The following is an 18,334-nucleotide window of genomic DNA, read 5'->3' as shown; positions in this document are numbered from 1 at the left end:
GCCCCAACTTTACAGAGGAACTTTGGATGACTGTCCAGGCTGCCAGCTGTCTCTGTCTACTCTTGCAAGACTCCTGAAAATTGCTTGCTTCCTTCTCCTGTTTCTCAGATAATAGTATATTCTTCTGAGGTCTTCGATGTAGCTGAAGACTAGATAGTTTTAATTTTCCTTAGTTATGATAAAAGATAAGTTAGATATGAAACCTTAGACTCACAAATAGAGGATAAATAGAATATTTTCTTTAATTTTGCCAAATACAAATAGACTAGATATTATAAATAGACTAGATATTGTAACTGTAATTCTTGCTTGATAATTGTTTTGTTATATGTAACTTTACTATATGAAAATTGAAATCTTCCTTTTTGGAAAAAAAAAGAAAAGGGGAAGTGCTGTGGATATTGCTCTGTATAAATAAAATGCTGATTGGCCAGTAGCCAGGCAGGAAGTATAGGTGGGACAAGCAGAGAAGAAAATTCTGGGAACAGGAAGGCTGAGGGAGAGATGCTGCCAGCTGCCACCATGAGAAGATGTTAAGATACCGGTAAGCCACGAGCCACATGGCAACTTTTAGATTAATAGAAATGGGTTAATTTAAGATAGAAGAACTAGATAACAAGAAGCCTGCCACGGCCATACAGTTTGTAAGCAATGTAAGTCTCTGTGTGTTTACTTGTTTGGGTCTGAGCAGCTGTGGGACTGGTGGGTGAGAGAGATTTGTCCTGATTGTGGGCCAGGCAGGACCAGAAAATCTCCAGCTACACAATACTAGCTGGGATTCTAACAACAATTGCATTGAATCTTGATACCATTTGGAGGTGGAGAGTATTGCCATTTTAATAAAAGTGAGTCCTCTGATCCCTGAACATGAGATCTTTTGACTTACTTAGGTCTTCTGTAATTAATTCTTTTTAACAATATTTTAGAGTTTTGTTGTATTAGTCTTCAACTGCATTTGTGAAATTTCTTAGTATATATTCTATTGATTTTGACATTGTTGCACGTAGATTTTTTTGCTTTTTTATTCTAGTGTATAGAATCTTTAATTTAGCTTTTATCTTATAATATTGCTAGTTTATTAGTTCTTTCATAGAATAATTACATTTTGGTGAATTTATTAGGTATACAAAGGATTGTGTCTTCCATGAATGGGCTATGCAAACCTTTTCTTTTCTAAGTGATCAGATAGACCTTCAGTGAAATACTGAATAGAAAAGTGGATATCCTATCATGTTCCTACATCTTAATGGAAAAGCAGTTTGTCTTGGGAGTTTCCTATAGATGTTGCTTATTGTGTCAGAGAAGTTCTCTTAATTCTAATATTTTGAGTGTTTCATTAGGAAAGGATGTTGAATTTTTTCTTTTTTTTTTGTTTTGTTTGTGTGTGTTTTGGTTTGTTGAGACAGGGTTTCTCTGTGTAGGCCCTGTTATCCTGGAACTTGCTCTGTAGACTAGGCTGACCTTGAATTCACAGAAATCCACATGCTTCTGCCTCTCCAGTGCTTGGATTAAAGGCATGCACCACCATCTGCCCTGTTGAATTTTCTCAAATGCTCTTTTTGGATATATATATATATATATTACATATAGTAGTGTATATATATTAAAATTACTGTGGGTGCTTTTTGTTCACTATTGATATGATATATTTGATTAATACATTTTTGAATGTTCAAAAGCACTTTATACCTAGGGAAAATCTCATTTGTTAATGCAATATGAACTTGGCTTGCTAATATTTTGTTGAAAATTTCTGCATTTATATTCTTGAAGGACAAATGTTTATTGCTTTCTTTTTAATGATGTCTTTGTCTAGTTTTTGTACAATATTGGTATCATATAATGAGTTGGGAAATATTGCCTTTCACCTTTTCTGTGGAAAAATCTATATAAGATTGATATTAATTCCTTAATGTTTGCTGGAACTTATGCATAAAGCTACTTGGGCCTGAGTTATTACTTATAGGAAACCTGAAAATTACTAATTTTATTATATTACATGGGATTGGCTTATTCAGATCATCTATCTCCTCAAAAATATTGTGGGTAGGTGCCTGTGTGTCTGTGTATCTGTGTGTGTGTGCAGGAATGAGCATGCAATAGGCAACACCATGTGTCTGAAAGTCAGAGGTCAACTTTGAGGAGTTGGTTCTCACCTTTCACCTCTTGAGGTAGGATTTCTCATGTCGCTTCTACTGCTGTGCCATGTGTTCTAGGCCGGCTGGTCTGAGAGCTTCTGGCCAACTCTCTTGTCTCCACACCCCATTTCTGTAGCCATACTAGGGCTACAGATGTATACCACTATGTCCAAATTTTATGTATCAAACTTGGGTGGCCAGGCTTGCATGCCTTTTGCCTTTACCCACGGAGTCAGCTCCTTGCCCTGGGTCTTCTAATTATTAAGTCCATTTGAGAGGTTGTGCCTTTCTAGGATTTATCCATTTCATCTTATGTTGGCATACAGTTGTACATAGTATCCTTTTTATTCATTTAAATTATTATAAAGTATTGATTTCCCCCTCGTATTTACTTTGAATAATTTGGACCCTCTTTTCTTCTTGGTCACTTATGCAATGATTTTCCAATGTTGCTCTAGATTATGTATCACTTTTATAACTGAAATAATACAGGAAGACATTAATAGTTAAGGCACTCCATACAATAAAGGGAAAGTATCCAGGCGACTCACACTCTGTGGCCCCTTTTCCCCAAGTGCAATACGATTGTTCTCAAACTTTTTCTTGAGCCCCTTCACTTTCTCTGCCTGAAGATGGAGGCAGATGGTGGTCCATATGCTGTGGCCAGGCTTATCTCATACCATGGACCTGATAGAGGCAGGACTGTGCGGGCCACTTGGTCCAAGCCATAACTCACCGGTACTGTTTCTGCCGCGCTTCCAGCTCTTTCCGCCTGTGCTGCTTGAGGATGTGAATTTGGTCATCTCGGGCCAGTTTTGCTATGAAGGAAGGACAAGCATGAGAGCAGTCTGAGGAAGAGTGACAGTGTCCAAATAATGTCCAGTGGTCAGGTTTGTCTCAGACTCCTTCCACTGAACCCTCGGAATTCTGCTTATGCAGGAATCCTGGGGCCCCGAGTCCAGACCTGTCTGCTGTGCTATACAAATGGATAGGTATTCTGTGGTAATGTATACATAAAATTGTATGTACATATGTATATGTATACATATACACACATATATAGTGATAATTGTATGCAATATGTATATGTATACATATACATACACACACACATATTTGAGACAAGGTCTCATGTAACTCAGGCTGGCCTGGAACTTTCTATGTAACTCCTGACCCTCCTACTTCTGCCTTTCCAAGTTCTGGAATTATAGGCCGGGCTTCTTCTTATGCCAAGCTTGGTGGGTATTTTAAACCACTTCAGAGTAGTTCTATAACTCTTATGCTGAGATGGCATAGCATCTGACTTATGTGCTGCCACAGAAAACAGCAGGACTCTTGGATTTTATGCTTCTAAGTCCATTTGGTTGCTTCATGGAAAAATGCAGGACACAAGTCCCAACATGTAGGACACTCTCCGGTTCCTTGTGCTATCTACACAGAAGACTGCCTCTGCTCTGAAATGAATGTGGTTACCTAGGCTGTGGGTGTAGAAGAGATACAAGCAGACACAGACTTGGGCTCTGTGGTTTAAAGTCATGTGACCCAGAGTAAGCTGCCTTGACTGTCTCACATATAACATGCCTACTTCTCAGGATCTTAGGGGGATGCTAGTGTGAGAACACTGTGAAGCATTCTGCACAGTGCTAGCCCCCCTTAAATGCCCAATAAATGAGAATAATGATTATTATGGGTTATTCCCATAACAGGTCCGAGGTTTTTCTGCCTATCTGCAAGCCTGGGAGTCACAGTATTTTGTCACTTGGCCTGGCCTGTTATCTCTCATTTCAGGAGCTTTGTCAAGTTGCCAAAAGCCCTTAATACAGATTAAATTGTAATCAGCTGTAGTCCAATCTAACGTAAATCCAGCAAACACATAGAGTCCCAAGTAGGAAAATCTGAAAATGCGCTTATAGTACATACTATTATATAGTATTGTATCTACTCTACACTACTCTACTCTACACTCCAACTATCAGTGTAAAATATTTCATTGCACTGAACATTTATATTTCTGCAAAACACACTGAAATTAATGGAAACATTAAATAAAAACATTAAGATGCAAGCCCTGTTTTGATTTTGTTAGGTTTAGCAACCACAAGATTATTGTTTCAAGGCACTGGGAATGTTTCTCAGACATCTATGCTCAGTTCTCTGTTCTCTTACTGCAGACTCATTCCCTCCAGTTCTCAGAAAGCCCCGAGAGCTCTCTGGCTCATTGTAGGTCTGGCCTCGAGTATGGAACTAGTCCCAAAGAGGAAGATCAAGATAATGGAGCAGGCTCAATACCCCTGAGGCTGAGATGAGTCAAAACAGTGACAACACCCATTCATTGTCACTGGCTACGCTAGGCATTGCTGTGAACATTTGATAGTCTTGCCAAATGCCTTAGATAGCCAGAATATTCCTTGGCCACCTTGACTCTAAGCAGATCCATTTCTTTACCTGCATTATTATGAATAGATTTTCATGAAACCCAACACATCAAGTTGACCCAAGAGAATGGCTCAGTCTCCCCAACTATGAGACTCCAGCTAACAACTGATGGATCTTCCCAGGCTGTGGGTTGACACATTCTGAACTGAGTATAGAACCCATGGGCAGCTCCCCAGGGGCTGGCATGACCCTGGAATGAACCATTTCCCCACACATATGCTATGGATCCTGGGACCACAGTGACAGTCCTACCATTCTTGTGATTACCAAGGTGAAAGGGTGAAAACATTAGGTATAGGCCATCATGTGGTGGGAAATGGGGTCACTTGCGGGGTGGGCCCTCCTCTTGATGTATTGTTCAAAGCATTGGTTGTTGTACCATGTGGGTTAATCATGGCCACAGTCGTTTGGCATTCTTTAAATTGAGAAGTTTCAGTGTTCGCCCCCTTCAAGGACAGGTGGTAGAATTCCACTATACTGGTTCCAGGCACAGGTCTGAAGTCTGGAAGCTTTCTTTCTCTTTCTCTTGGAATTCTTGCTCTTATAAGTCAACTACCATGTAAGAAATGCAGCTACCCTGAGACCACCATGCTGTGAGACTCCTTAATGAATGGGGTGTTATGTAGGGCTGGAGGCCAACAAACCTTGAACCATGTGAGAGAAGAACCATCTTTGAGGCAAATCCTCCAGCCCCAGTCTTGTGAGTGAATGACACAGGGAACACAGATGAACTACTCAGTAGAGTCTTTCCAAGATTCCAGACCCATCTGATCATTTGCCAAATCAAATGAACATTTAAAGCAAAGATGGTTGGTTACCAGAAGTGGTTAATGGAACCTGCCAGCCAGATTATTTATGTTCCTGAAGATCTCCTCCATCTCATCCTGTCTCTAAAGGAGATAAGAATGGATTGCTTCAGTGGGCTCCCCATTAAAGTCAGCTCTGGGGACAGACTAGAGTGGAGGTCCTGGGAGAGTGTGTATGTTGAGGGTGGGCTGGGTGTTTCCTCCGACTCTGCTCTTCATTGTATACCAGGATGTCCACTTCTCTTCTGAGGTCACAGCTCCTCATGGGGGCTATCTTTAGAACACTTCCCTTCTGCATTATGCCTGTGTTCTTCCCCTTTTCCAGCTCATCAGGATTAGCCAGGGTGCTATCCCTACACACAGAGGTGGCTGTGTCTCAGTGCCTCCTTGAATCATCCTAATCTGCCTGCACCATCTTGCATGTTGCTCTGGAAAGCTACAGAATCTGTAGGCAGAAAGACTTTGCCACTGAGAGCTTGGGTGGGGCAGACAGAAGAAAGATTCTAACACCTTTCAAACACTGGGTTAAGAAAGCACCCTGTCCACAGTCTTCCTTGTTCTAGCCACAGGATGACTTGAGTGGTGTGTGTGTGTGTGTGTGTGTGTGTGTGTGTGTGTGTGTGTGTGTGTGTGTTTCCTGCTGGTGTTGGGGAGGAATGGTAAAAATCCTTCTAAACCCAAGTATCCGGTCCAGAAATATTCCCAGAATTTGGTTTAAGTTCCACATCCAGGACAATGGGATGTGACCTGAAGGTCAAAGGACCTCAGAAGGAAAAGAACTTTTTTTTTTTGTCTCAGTTTTCTACCAAAAGGGGTGGTGGTTTAATTATCAGCCTCATCTTGTCTACATCTCCCAACTGTGAGAAGTGAACCATGGCAGGGGATCTATGTCCCTAAGAAGGGATCATTGCTGCCTTGAGAAGCCACAGCCATCCCCCTGATCGCAGTGGAGGTCAGCAGGTAAGCTTATCACTCCAGACGGAGACTGAAAACAGACTCAAGGGCCATGGCTAGAAGGAAGAAGTGTGCCAAGGCTTCAGCTTGACCCATGTATATAAGCAGCTAGTGTGCAAGGGTGTCAGAGAGAGAGAGAGAGAGAGAGAGAGAGAGAGAGAGAGAGAGAGAGAGAGAGAGAGAGAAGGCCTTTAGGAGGTGTCCTGTGGCTCTGAACACCCACCCCCCATCTTACAGAGAACAGGCAGAGATTTTGGATTACAAGGCCATGCCCTAACTTGCAGAGCTCCTCATTTACAGGACTAGTCTCACACGTGTCTGCTAAGAGGCCCTCATTACCTAGTGGCAAAAGGAGAAGGCATCAACTCCACATTTTCCCAGGCCAGCGTGCAGAGGGAGGCCACAGCTGGTGTGTATCCTTGGGCTGTTAGCTCCTCTCTAGAGCTAGTTAGAGCGCAGGAAGATCACACCTCCTATAAGGCAGAGGGTGCGAAGGTGTGCTCCATCCAAGATGGCGTTCTCACATCCAGAAACACGGCTCTCTGAGAAGGAGAGACTTTCTAATTTCCAGGAAGCCTAGGAGTGGCAGGGGTCATAGTAGCTTACCACGTCCATCCCTCAAGATGATCTCGCCCTCGCCTGTGATCCAGCGGTAGCATGGGAACTCGATGTAATCCCCGTGGGGTGTCTTCAGTGTGATGTACTTCAGGTACCAGTCATCATGCAGCCAGTATTTACGCTTCTCAATTTTGACTAACTGGATCTCGCCCAGTTCTTCATCCACAGTGACATCGTATGAGTCCACCTGGGCAGGAGAACAGGAGAATCAACTGTTGACCCCCTGGGCCCGAATTCTGAAGCCACTGAGAACATTCCTCCTGTTCTATTGTATTAAATTATTGCAGTCTCAGAGAATCAGCTCCAAGGCTGGACACAGGGTTTGCAAAAAATCCATGGTGTTGGCAGAAACTAGGCTTTTCTATCTGAGGGGTGCAGGAAAAAGACACATTCACACTTATTCTGAGGGGTTTCTTTCTTTCTTTTCTCATGTTGGCTTCTCTTATTGCTCTCCCCCTCAAGTCCCTTTCCCACTCATATATATCCCAACAAAAACTTTTTCAGGCAATCCCAGAGTCACACAAAGGCCACGTTCCAATTAAGTGAGAGATTATAGAAACCATGGTTTATGTAAACATTTTATACTAACTCCCTGCAATTAAAGGGTAGCTGGTGAGTGCTGAGTCTCCAGGCAAGGAGGCCATAAATTCTCTGAGACAAGCCTTATGTCTTTCAACATCAGTTCAAGTCTGTACTCTCCAAGATACTATGACATAATAACACTTCAATCTTAAAGTGTACTTTTTGTCCTGTGTGTAGCTTCTAATTATCTAAGAACACTTGCAGCCCTCATTTGGGGCTACAGAGTCAAGTTATTTTCTGTAGCCTTGTCTAGTCAGAATATATTTTCATAATTTGAAGTCAGGAATGGGTGTAAGGACTTAATCATTTGTCAGCTAACAATAATTGGGCTTTTTCATATTTACAGTCTAGCCAGACACTCAGTATATCCTTGGGAACTTGACTACTTTTTTCTTGGGAAATGTTTATTTTGTAGCTCATTAGCAGAGCACCTGGCCTAATCTGAACTTACTTAGAGGCTTTAAATCAGATAATGGTAGAAAAGCTGTTTTAGTAGCTAAAAATACTGCTATTTTCTTAAATCAGCCTGAGCTAAGATATACAACAACTTTTAAGTGTGACTCACAGGTCTTGTGTGTATTAACAGGCTTAGCTATGAAACATTATTTATATTCATTAAAATTATATATCTTAAGGAGGAGTCATCTTTCAGTCAGTCCACAGTTATAAATGCTCAAAGATGGAATATATTCATGAGATAAACACACAGGCAGTGGGGGGATTCCCATACCAAATACACAGTAGCGGCGAGCATGCAGGGAGACAACAGAAGCAAAATACATTCCAGACTCTGTATTCTGGTCAGCCTTGCTTGAACAAGACATATGCATCAGAGAGAGATTCTTCTGGTGGACTGACAGCTGAACTTCAACTGCCATCTGCTGCACCTCTGATAAAGCCATTGCTCCCAGCTAACTATTAGAGTTCAACTATATAAACGTGGCAGTTCAAGATCACGCTAACCTTTGCCTTCTCATGAAGAAGGTCTTCTCAAAAGGAAAGTAGAAATCTGCACCGTTAGACCTATTTAGCTACCTTAACATCCATAGTCACTTCATCTAACTTCCCTAGCCCCGACCTCTTTCTTTATCATGTGTTTCTCCTACATTTCAGTGCATAAACGATGGATTCTCACTGCTTTTTTGAGTCTTCATTTAATCTTATGTAACATATGCCATATGTTGCTGTATTAAGCAAATTTGTATGCTTTCCTCCTGTTAGTTTTGGCTTATGCCAATTTGATTCTCCAACTTGCCTGATCTGAGGTGGGGTGAGGAAGTTTTGTTTTGTACATAGCTAATTTTTTTTTTTTTTTTGGTTTTTCGAGACAGGGTTTCTCTGTGTAGCTTTGCGCCTTTCCTGGAACTCACTTGGTAGCCCAGGCTGGCCTCGAACTCACAAAGATCCACCTGCCTCTGCCTCCCGAGTGCTGGGATTAAAGGCGTGCGCCACCACCGCCCGGCATAGCTAATTTTTATAGCTGGCAGTAATCACAAATGTATGGAGTACAGCATAACATTTCAATACAAGTCTAGAAGAAACGTTGACATACCAGGACAATTAACGTTTCTGTTGCCTCAAACACTCATCTGAGAAACGTTAAAAAGTTTCTCTTCAGACTGCTTTGAAATATACAACAAATGATTATGAACTATTGTCACTGTACTGTGCTGTGAAAGACTAAGACGTATGTCTCCTTCCTAACTTCCCCACCCTCCCCCTTAACCTCTGCCTGGACCTTGATAACTGTGATCCTGTCCCTAGTCTCTACTTCCATGTGATGGATTTTCCAGCTCCCAAATACAGAGAAAGTGTTTGTCTTTCTGTGTCTGACCTGCCTCAGTTAACAGAATGACCTCTGGCTTCATTCATGTTGCTGGAATGACCAAATTGTGGTGTGTGGGTGTGGGGGGGGCTCTTTCTCTCTCTGTGTGTGTGTATGTGCTCATTTGTGCATGTGTGAGACTGAATAATATTCCATTACACTCACATATACCACTTTCTCTGTACTTATTCATATGAAGTGTCAATATATCTTTAGCAAAGATGTCTTTTTTTTCTGGTTTGGTTTTTTTGAGACAGGGTGTCTCTGTGTAGCTCTAGCTGTCCTGTAGACTCTGTGGACCAGGCTGAATTCAAACACAGAGATCCACCTGTCTCTGCCTCTCGAGTGCTGGAATTAAAGGCCTGTGTCACCACCACCTGGCTTAGCCAAGATTCTTAAGGAATTTTTTCATTTAGGTACCTCACCCCCTGCAAGACCCTGGACCCTGACTTTACACAGATGGGCTCTAATGACCCAGAGGATATCTATGACTCAGGCTGTAGGAGGGAAAGGTGCTCAGGCTCCTACCAATTCCTGCAAAGCCAGACTTGGTGAGAGTCATCTTCAATTGCCCTTATGTTCTGGAGGAGGCAGGCTGGCCCTTGCATGGAACAATCCTTTATCATGTACAGGGGCCTGCAGACAGTGGCTGTGGCTCCTATAGCACTCTTGAGAGGTAGGGGAATTAGGACATGTTTCATAGAGAACACACTGAGGCCCAGTAAGGCCCACTTCAGCTATTAATTCACAGATCTGAAATTCCATTCCACGCCTTCCTGCTACAGACACTTCATCTCTCTCGAGGTCGGAGGGTGCCAATAAAGTGAGTAGAATAGATCTCATGGATTCAAGTCTTCCTGGGACAGATGAAGTTCACAGCCATAGATGCTGAGAACAATTAGCATCAGGGCACTTGTAGTAAGCTGAGGCCACCCTGCTGCTGGAAGGTGCCATCCCAGACTGTGGACAGTGCCTCTACCTGGGCCCCAGTGACTGAGCTGTTGGATGCCCAGGGCTTGCCTGGCTCCTGCCTCCAGGGCATGGGTGAGCATGGCATCAGTACACATGGCCTCTGGGTGGCCAGGATCTTTGTAGATTAATGGTGGCCAAGGGGAGATTGTTCCAGTGACTGCCACATTTGGAAGCCTGAACTTGATAAGGCACTTTCAAGGCAAACATCCTGAAATTCCATTGAGAGAAAAACAAAAAGTTCTATATGAGACAGTGAGATTCCACTGACCCCTATTCCTGTCCCTCTTTCTCCTAGTTCCTACCAAGAGTGAAAACTTCAGTGTTTTCACAAACCTCTCAGCTTTGACTACACTGGGCAGTTTGTATGTGGTGGCCATGGTCAAGTCCAGATGCTCTGGACTCCCAGGAACAGTTTCGGAGCATGGAAGAACCAGGCTACTGTTCTAGGATGACCCATCTCAGGCCCTGTCAGAAGAGCCTGCCTAGCACCAGAGTGTCTCTCCTGTGGGACAGAGGCACATCCTGTCTGGATGTCACTAAGATCACTTCTGCTCTACAGAGAGCAAGGGTCGTTATCATGGCCACACAGAGAATAATGACCCAGGGCTTGAAGAACCTCAGATAGGGGCATTGTCTATGCTACAAGATGGGATGAAGCCAGAAAGCCTCACTGATGCATCTAAGGGCTAGGGAAGAGATGTGGCTTCCACAGATGGGGGGTGGAAGGGAGCTCTCTACACTTAGAGCTTCAGTGTGTCAGAACAGGTTCTGATGGGATTGGCTCACATGTTCTGGGGACTTGAGCGAACATTTAGAGGAACATAATGAGGATAGGATGGTTTGGGACTGGATACCGGCAGAATGCACCCTCATGCTAAGTCCTAACCTTGTGTGTGTGTGCAGAGTCCACAATCCTCCTAGGGACCAAGATGGAGACTGCAAATCCATTTGAGGAGTTGGGGAAGGCCAGTGATGGGGAGCAGGGTCAGAGGGCTAGGTGGCCTGGTGTTTGGGGCTTGAGTTCACATTGTAGGTGCAAACCGGCTGGCCACATGGCCTTATCAGATTGCTTTATTTCCTTCTCCTTCTCCTTGCCCTCCTCCTCCCCCTCCCCCCCCTCCTTGACCTTCCCCTCCCCTTCTCCATATTCTCTCTTCATATTCCTCCTTCTCTGCCCTCTCCTTGTCTTCGTTTTCCTCCCCTTTCCTCCACCTTCTCCTTCCCTTTCTCCTCTTCCTCCCCATTCTTCACCTCCTCTCCCCCTTTCTGCTCATCCTCCTCTTCCTCTTCTCCTTGTTCTGCTCACCCTCTTAGATATCCTCCTCCTCCTTCTTTTTGGGGAGCACAGTGGATAACCTTGGATGTCATTTTTCAGGCACTGCCACCCCCACCCCAAGTCAGTGTCCCTTCCTGGCCCAGAACTGACAAAGTAGGCTGGGCTGGCTAGCCAGCAAACCTCAGTGACTCCCCCGTCTCCTTTTACCCAGGCTAGGATTACAATGTGGCTTCGGGTCTGGCTTGTAAAACATATGTGGGTCTCAGGATCAAACTCAGGTCCTTGTGCTTGCAAGGTGAACACTGTCTGAGTATCTCCCCGGCTGCATTTCTTCATCTTTCAAGAAGAGATAGCAACTAGCTTGCAAGATCATTGAGAAATCAGAAGGGCAGGATGCTTGAGTAGCCTACTGTCTCCAAGGGCACAGTCCACTGGCTGGCTGTATATGTCAGAACTGTGTGGTCTACATTCTCAGACTCCAGGAGAGCTCATAAGGCATGGTGTTCTGCAGTCTCTGTGCGCAGCCGGAGCCAAACTTAGCACTGTAATTCATCCACAGCTTCGTGTGCCCGTGGAGCTACAGAAAGAAACCGAACCCATATGCTCAAGCCCTGGTCTCAAAACTGAGGGGAGTGGGGGACTCCTTTAAGGATGAGGGACAATGGGAAGGACTGGTAGTGCATGCAGAGGAGAGGGAAGTCAGCCTGTGGTCAGGACTAAAGGGCGGCCACCAGGAAAGCCTGGACCCAGCCCCAGGCCAGCTGCTTCAGGGGAAGTGGCTTTCTTGCTTTCTTGTGGTGTTGAGAGGCTGGAGAGGATGGTCTTAGGGTGAGAAGGGATGACATCAGGAAGGTTGGGGTGAATGAAGAGACGGCACCCATTCTAAAGAAATAAGAAAGATCTGAAGGAATAGCTATGCACTTTGAGGCCATCTATACAGCTACATGGTGAAAGGAGAAAGATGCTAATTAGCTTTTCTGGGGGAGGGCAGTCTGACCCTTCAGCACACCTATAGTATAGTCACAGGAAATGGGGCCTTACAGGTATCCAAGTCCACCTGGCTAAGGTCCTCAGAGCTGCACTGGGATGAGGTCACAGGACATAAGACTTAATCTGCTCTCTGATAGGATCTTCCCTAGGAGATGGAGGTCAGGCCTGTGGTCTGGCTTATCTCTGGTCAGCTCAGAGACTTTGCTGCCTGGCTTCAGGCCTGGATGTGACGGGAGATAAACAGGGGTTGAGGGCTCAGCTAGAACCCAGGAAGTCTTAGAGATAAAGTATGTTGTCTGTGGGTCTAGAACTACAGAGTGTAGCCATAACAAGATCACAAGAAGCAGAGAAAGGTTTCCCTTCAGGAAGATACAGGGTGACATGTGCTGTCCCACAAAAGAAGGCCTCAGGAGGGCAAATGGAGCCACCAACTGTGCTGATCTTTTCCTTCCTTTCTGAGTGAGTATGCTGGGGCAACGCTGTGCTTTTTGTCTGTCATTACACTCAGTTCTTCATGGTGGGCACTATAAACAGTGCTTGGCCCAGGTGCTTGGTGAATGCTGTGCATGTGAGTGCATATGTCAGTGACCATTCCACATGACAGGTGTAGCTCAAGAGGACAAGTGCTGCTGATGTTAGGGAGTGATGGATCACCTCAGAGGTGCAGAGAGTGGAGAGGACAGTGTTCTCAGTTCAGGGAGTTCATACTGAGGAAGAAGGCTAGGACATAGCTCCCACAGACAGAAGTACTACTGCATTGGTCAAAAAGCCTGACAGAGACCCAAGAAACATAGAGTTCACTAGCTTAAGTCAGAAGGGACCAGAAGGCTGATTTCCTTTTTTTAAAAAAACAAACAAACAAACCTCTGTTGTATATTTGGTTTTAAAGTTTCCAAATAGAGTCATGCATCAATGATAGGGATATGTTTTGGGAAATGCATTGTGAGGCAATTCTATCATAGTATATATTTGCACAAACATAGATATATATTATACTATAAACCCAGGCTACATGGTATAGCCTGCTGCTCCTAAGTGATATATCTGTACAGAACATTAAAATTGTACTGAATATGGTAGGCAATTGTAATATAATAGTGAGTATTTATCTGCTTAAACAGTGAGTACACCAGGCAACAAGAACTTTCAGCCCTGTTATAATGACGCCATCATATATGTGACCTGTTGTTGACATAAACATCATTATGCAGTACATGACTATCTCAGCAAAGCATTAGTTGATCACTTCCTGTTTAAACTTTCTATCAGCATTTTTGTTCCTTCATTTGTTATTCCATCTCTACGAGAGGACAACTTTGCATGCTGTTCCTCAGGTACTGTCCACCTTCATTTACGTGTAACCCTCTGTAGGTGGCTGGGAGAGAAGATGGATCTCTCCTGAAGTGAAGGCATGACCCAGCTGGGCTGTCCATCTTGGATGGGGTCTGATGAGAGACAGATGGGAGGAGGAAGAGGCTGTGGAGTAGAGGATGAGGGAGGTTGGAGGCAAAAGAGAGACTAGGGCACAGGAAATGAGAGACAAAAAGGAAGAGATGCAATGATCAAAAGTTACAGAGAGAGAGAGAGAGAGAGAGAGAGAGAGAGAGAGAGAGAGAGAGAGAGAGGAGCAATAGTCCAGAAGATGTGCAGACAGAGGTGGGGAAATGAGGCTGAACTGTGGGGGCTGAGAGGGTACCCAAGAGGGCAGTTAGGGGAGGCCGAAAGATGGAGAAGTAAAAGACAGTAGAGAAAGAGGAGAGTTAGAGGGGGAGTGGGGAGGGGCAAAGGAAAGAAGAGGAGGATGAAGGGCAGAATGTAGGAGAGGTGGACAGTGAGGAAGACTAGTATATGAAGGTTAATGCAGAAAGAAATATTTGTTCTCCATTGGTGTTTATCCTCACAAAGAGGTACTATAGAATTTACTCTTCATAAATATAAGAATATTTGTTACATATATTTGGGAAGTATATTATCCATAAGATGAATTTACATGTACTAAATCTATTCAAGAATATACTCAACAGCATGCCAACCTTAGCTTTTTCAAAATACCATTGAGCAGATAAAGTAGCCAACTAAGATGTCCTCAGAATCTCCACATTTGTTAAAGCTGTTCCATGTAGGACCAGCTTATGGGACAAGGCCATTCCACGTTCTGTCTGGGCTCTCTTCAACAGACGGCAGGAAACCACTGAATGTCTGACATTCAGGAGAATCTCGTCTGCAAAGGATTCAGTTCCTGACCTGAATCCCTATGCAGAACTCTTATGGGACTAATGGGGATGGGCAGCAGTGCAGTTTATTAAGATGAATCAGTACTGTCCATTGTTCAAGTGCACATTAGGAAGGGGCGCTGGAAGTGATCCATTGACCTTTTATGGTGGCCATTTTCCCTGTTATTCATGGTAACACTGTGGTGTTTTTCTAAGTACAGTGGGATAGCCTTATCGTCTCAGCAAACATTTCCCTTAAGGTTTCTTTCCTACCTTTACACAAAAGGGCTATCTGGACTTTAAAGATATACTGGCCACAGGATGAGGAAGTAGCTCTGGGTGCGCAAGAGAAAGTCTGTAGCAACTTTGCATCAACAGGAACTTTCTCAAAAGCTGTTTTCTTTTCCTTTTCTTTCTTTCTTTCTTTCTTTCTTTCTTTCTTTCTTTCTTTCTTTCTTTCTTTCTTTCTTTCTTTCTTTCATCCTTCCTTCCTTCCTTTTTTTTGTTAAGGCTCTTTTTTCATTTCGCTATAGGACAACAGTTTCCCTTGTTCTGTGGTTCCCTCTCTCTGATGGAAATATGCATGCAAATCTCTCCTGAAATTTGCCTCTGGGGTTCTTGCTGAGGTGTTTAATTGCAATGTCACTTGAATGACTTTTCAGGTTGGGAAACAGAACAGAAAGAGGTACATAATGAACAGAACAGTGCTCTACCCAGTCATCTATGATGGCCACACTGCTATTCCCCTTTTGGGGGAAATGACACATGATGCATCCTGTGCTACACAGCCTGAGCACACTGACAGCTTGCGCTTCAGTAGGTTTGTGGAGAAGGCCCCCTGCAGCCCATTTATAAAGAGGAAGTAACCTGTCCTCTCTCCTTTTCACTAGGTACCGGGGGAACCCCTAAAATAGTGAAAGTAAGCGAAAGTGCTCTGGAGGTTGCCTAGGGTGTCAGCATCCCAAATGGATGACACACTTGGTCTTCTGCAGCAGTTCTGGACCAACTCCCAGACTGTGGAAACCCAGCATGAGGTGTCATTCTGAGGCTCCACATCCAGCTTTGCTTGAAGGGAGTTCAAGCCTGGTTAACCCCTTGCAATTCCTGGCTACATACAAGGTCCCAGGATAGGAATCAAGCCTGCTTAGAGTTAGGCTGAAAGGGGCCTAACTATTATTTCTTTAGCTCAGGCTGAGCAGATCTGAAGTGAACTTTGTCCAGGAAGTATATTCAGTGGAAGCATATGAAGTTGTCAATTGTATTTATCACAAACAGTTAATTCTAAGCAAGTTCATGTGTGTTGACTCAATGCTAAACTAAATGATAAGGCAGCCTGGTGAAATCTAAACTCTTTTGGTGTATTTTAGGATCTAGAGGTGGTAGAAGGAAAGAGACACCCTCTGGGGACCTGCGGTGTGCTTATTAGAGTTACTTACTAGCAAATTTTATGTACTGGGCACTTAGTGGGACACTGAAAACCATGACCTGTTTGTGCTCAGAGAAAGCCGTGAGCTAGAACGTACACACCAGTAGCATCCAAGATGAATGGCCGCCCACAGTGCCTGGGCGGAGCTGGGATGCAAAAACTCTGGCTGCCTTGGCTCCTGAGTTACCTGACTCCAGTGTCGGTACTAGGAGGAAAGAAAGGACACCTTTCTTCCTTTTTTCCCCTCCAGAGGTAATACTCAGGGGGGGGAAGTTTGCATGCACCCTGCTGACAGGCTTCCTGAAGGCTGCTTTGCCTGGGTTTTCTTCTTTGAAATTCCTCCAGGGCTGGGTGCAGGGAATGTAGGATGCCTTAAGTGTGGAGACAACTCCTAGATTCATTCCCAGCCACCAAATGGGATTGGGCTTCCCCATGACTCGTGGATAAGATTGGACCTAACCTATTTTCAGCTTGGTAAACTGAGGTACACAGTAGGGATAGAACAGTGATCAAGCCCGAGTGAACTCCGGGCTCTGGATCCCTGACTTGCTTACACTGGACCCCTACCTTCACAAAAACGGATAGCTGTAGGGCTTTTTGTGCTTTTTAGTAGAACAGGACTGAGGCACAGGGACCTCAGAACTACTCTCACAAATTCTGGGTCCCGTTTGTTAAACTTTATGCCTTCTCCCTTGGAAGAAGCCAATCCCATGCAGACCCCACACTGGCAGTCCATTGTCCCTTAAGGGGTCCCGGCCACTAGGAAGCCCAGGGAGCTTCATTACCCTAGCCCCACTTGCCCTGACGTGCATGGACCCTGGCGCTGCTTCAGGGACCCAGATGCGCTCACAGCTGGGGCTCGGGCACTCGGTTTATACAGTCCTCAGACGCCTGCATGCCCTGCCCCGCACGCCCGCTGCGGGCTCTTTGCCGCCAGCGTCCCCGTCCCCCGCCTCCCCCCGCTTCCCCCCCAACCCCGCTTTCCCCCCATCCCTGCGGTCCCGGTCCCGAGCTCGCGTCCTCACCGCGCCACGCTCGAAGTCATTGTAGAAGGCCTTGTCCAGCAGGTGCTTTTCGCTGCATCCCGCAGACCCAATGAGGCTGAGGTAGATGTAGTCGTCGGTGCCCGCGAACCACTGGCTGCCGGTGGCCACAGTGACCGTGTAGGAGGGCATGACGCCGGGCAGTGAGTGCTGCTGGCGTGGGTGCAGGAGCTCGCGAAGCTCAGCGTGGCAGCACACCAGCCTCCTGACCCTGTCACCGGGGCAGCTCCCTGCCACAGGGTCAGCAGCCGCCCGGCCCTGCGTTTGGGTCAGGCCCCGCCCAGGACACCGCCCTGGCTTCTGGCTCAGGCTCCGCCCCTGGCCCTGGCTAGCCCTGACACCCCACTTTCCACCTCATCTTTCTCTCCTGTAGCGCTGGTGGGGCAGTGTAATCTCGTCTCTGATAGACTGGGGGTCCTTCTTTCTGGGCCTCATCTCTACCCTGTAGGTGTTCTGGCAACCTAGCTTTTATCCCTCATTTATTTATGCATTCATTAGTTAGTCAATCCCTTATTACTTCTATCTTTGTGGCTTCCTGCCTGACTCAGTGTCCCTCATTGCCAGCACAAGGGCTGAGGTGTAGCAGTGCCAACAGCCTATGTCCTCATTCAGTTTTCAGAGAGACAAGGCTGCCCACAGCCCAGGCAGTAGTTAACTTAGAGCAGGGAGGTCTGAAGCCCATGAGGAGAAGCCACCTGCAGCTGATGCCAGGGGTGGATCTGGACCACAGAAATGAAATGGGCAGGTCTTTACAGGTCGGGCAGGTCTTCTCTCTCTGGGCCAGGTACTGGTGAGGGCCCAAATGGGAGAAATGGTTAGTGGTGCTGGGAAAAAGCCCTAGAAAGTAGTAGCCAGGGTAGGAGATTGCTGATCTACACCCGTGGGACTGACTGGAGCTTGGATGGCATGCTTGCAGAGGGTGGGCTTGCGGTGGGAAAGGTGTTAGTCTTGTCCAGAGATGCCTTAGGGAGTTGGTAGAGGCTGGGAGTCCGGGGAGAAGAGTGAATTCCTCTTCGATAGTCAAGCTGCCCCCTTTGGGTCAAGGTAGAAAAGAA

At 45.3% G+C, this 18,334-nt stretch overlaps 1 protein-coding gene across 1 annotated transcript in view; it reads right to left on the bottom strand.

Annotated features, from left to right (window-relative positions):
- Nucleotides 1–17,555, bottom strand: part of Alox5 (arachidonate 5-lipoxygenase) — a 53,210-nt gene extending 35,655 nt beyond the window's left edge. The window contains exons 1-3 of the mRNA XM_028864037.2: nt 17,262–17,555; nt 6,941–7,139; nt 2,875–2,956 (exon numbers count right to left, since the gene is read on the bottom strand). Of these exons, the coding sequence (XP_028719870.1) occupies nt 2,875–2,956; nt 6,941–7,139; nt 17,262–17,411 (431 nt within the window). The 5' untranslated portion in view covers nt 17,412–17,555. The remainder of the gene's footprint in view (nt 1–2,874; nt 2,957–6,940; nt 7,140–17,261) is intronic.
- Nucleotides 17,556–18,334: the final 779 nt, after the last annotated feature.

The sequence above is a fragment of the Peromyscus leucopus genome, chromosome 3, assembly GCF_004664715.2.
Source record: "Peromyscus leucopus breed LL Stock chromosome 3, UCI_PerLeu_2.1, whole genome shotgun sequence".
Classification (NCBI taxonomy): domain Eukaryota; kingdom Metazoa; phylum Chordata; class Mammalia; order Rodentia; family Cricetidae; genus Peromyscus; species Peromyscus leucopus.
Note: the sequence above shows the minus strand (reverse complement) of the source record. Positions and strands in the feature narration are given on the sequence as shown.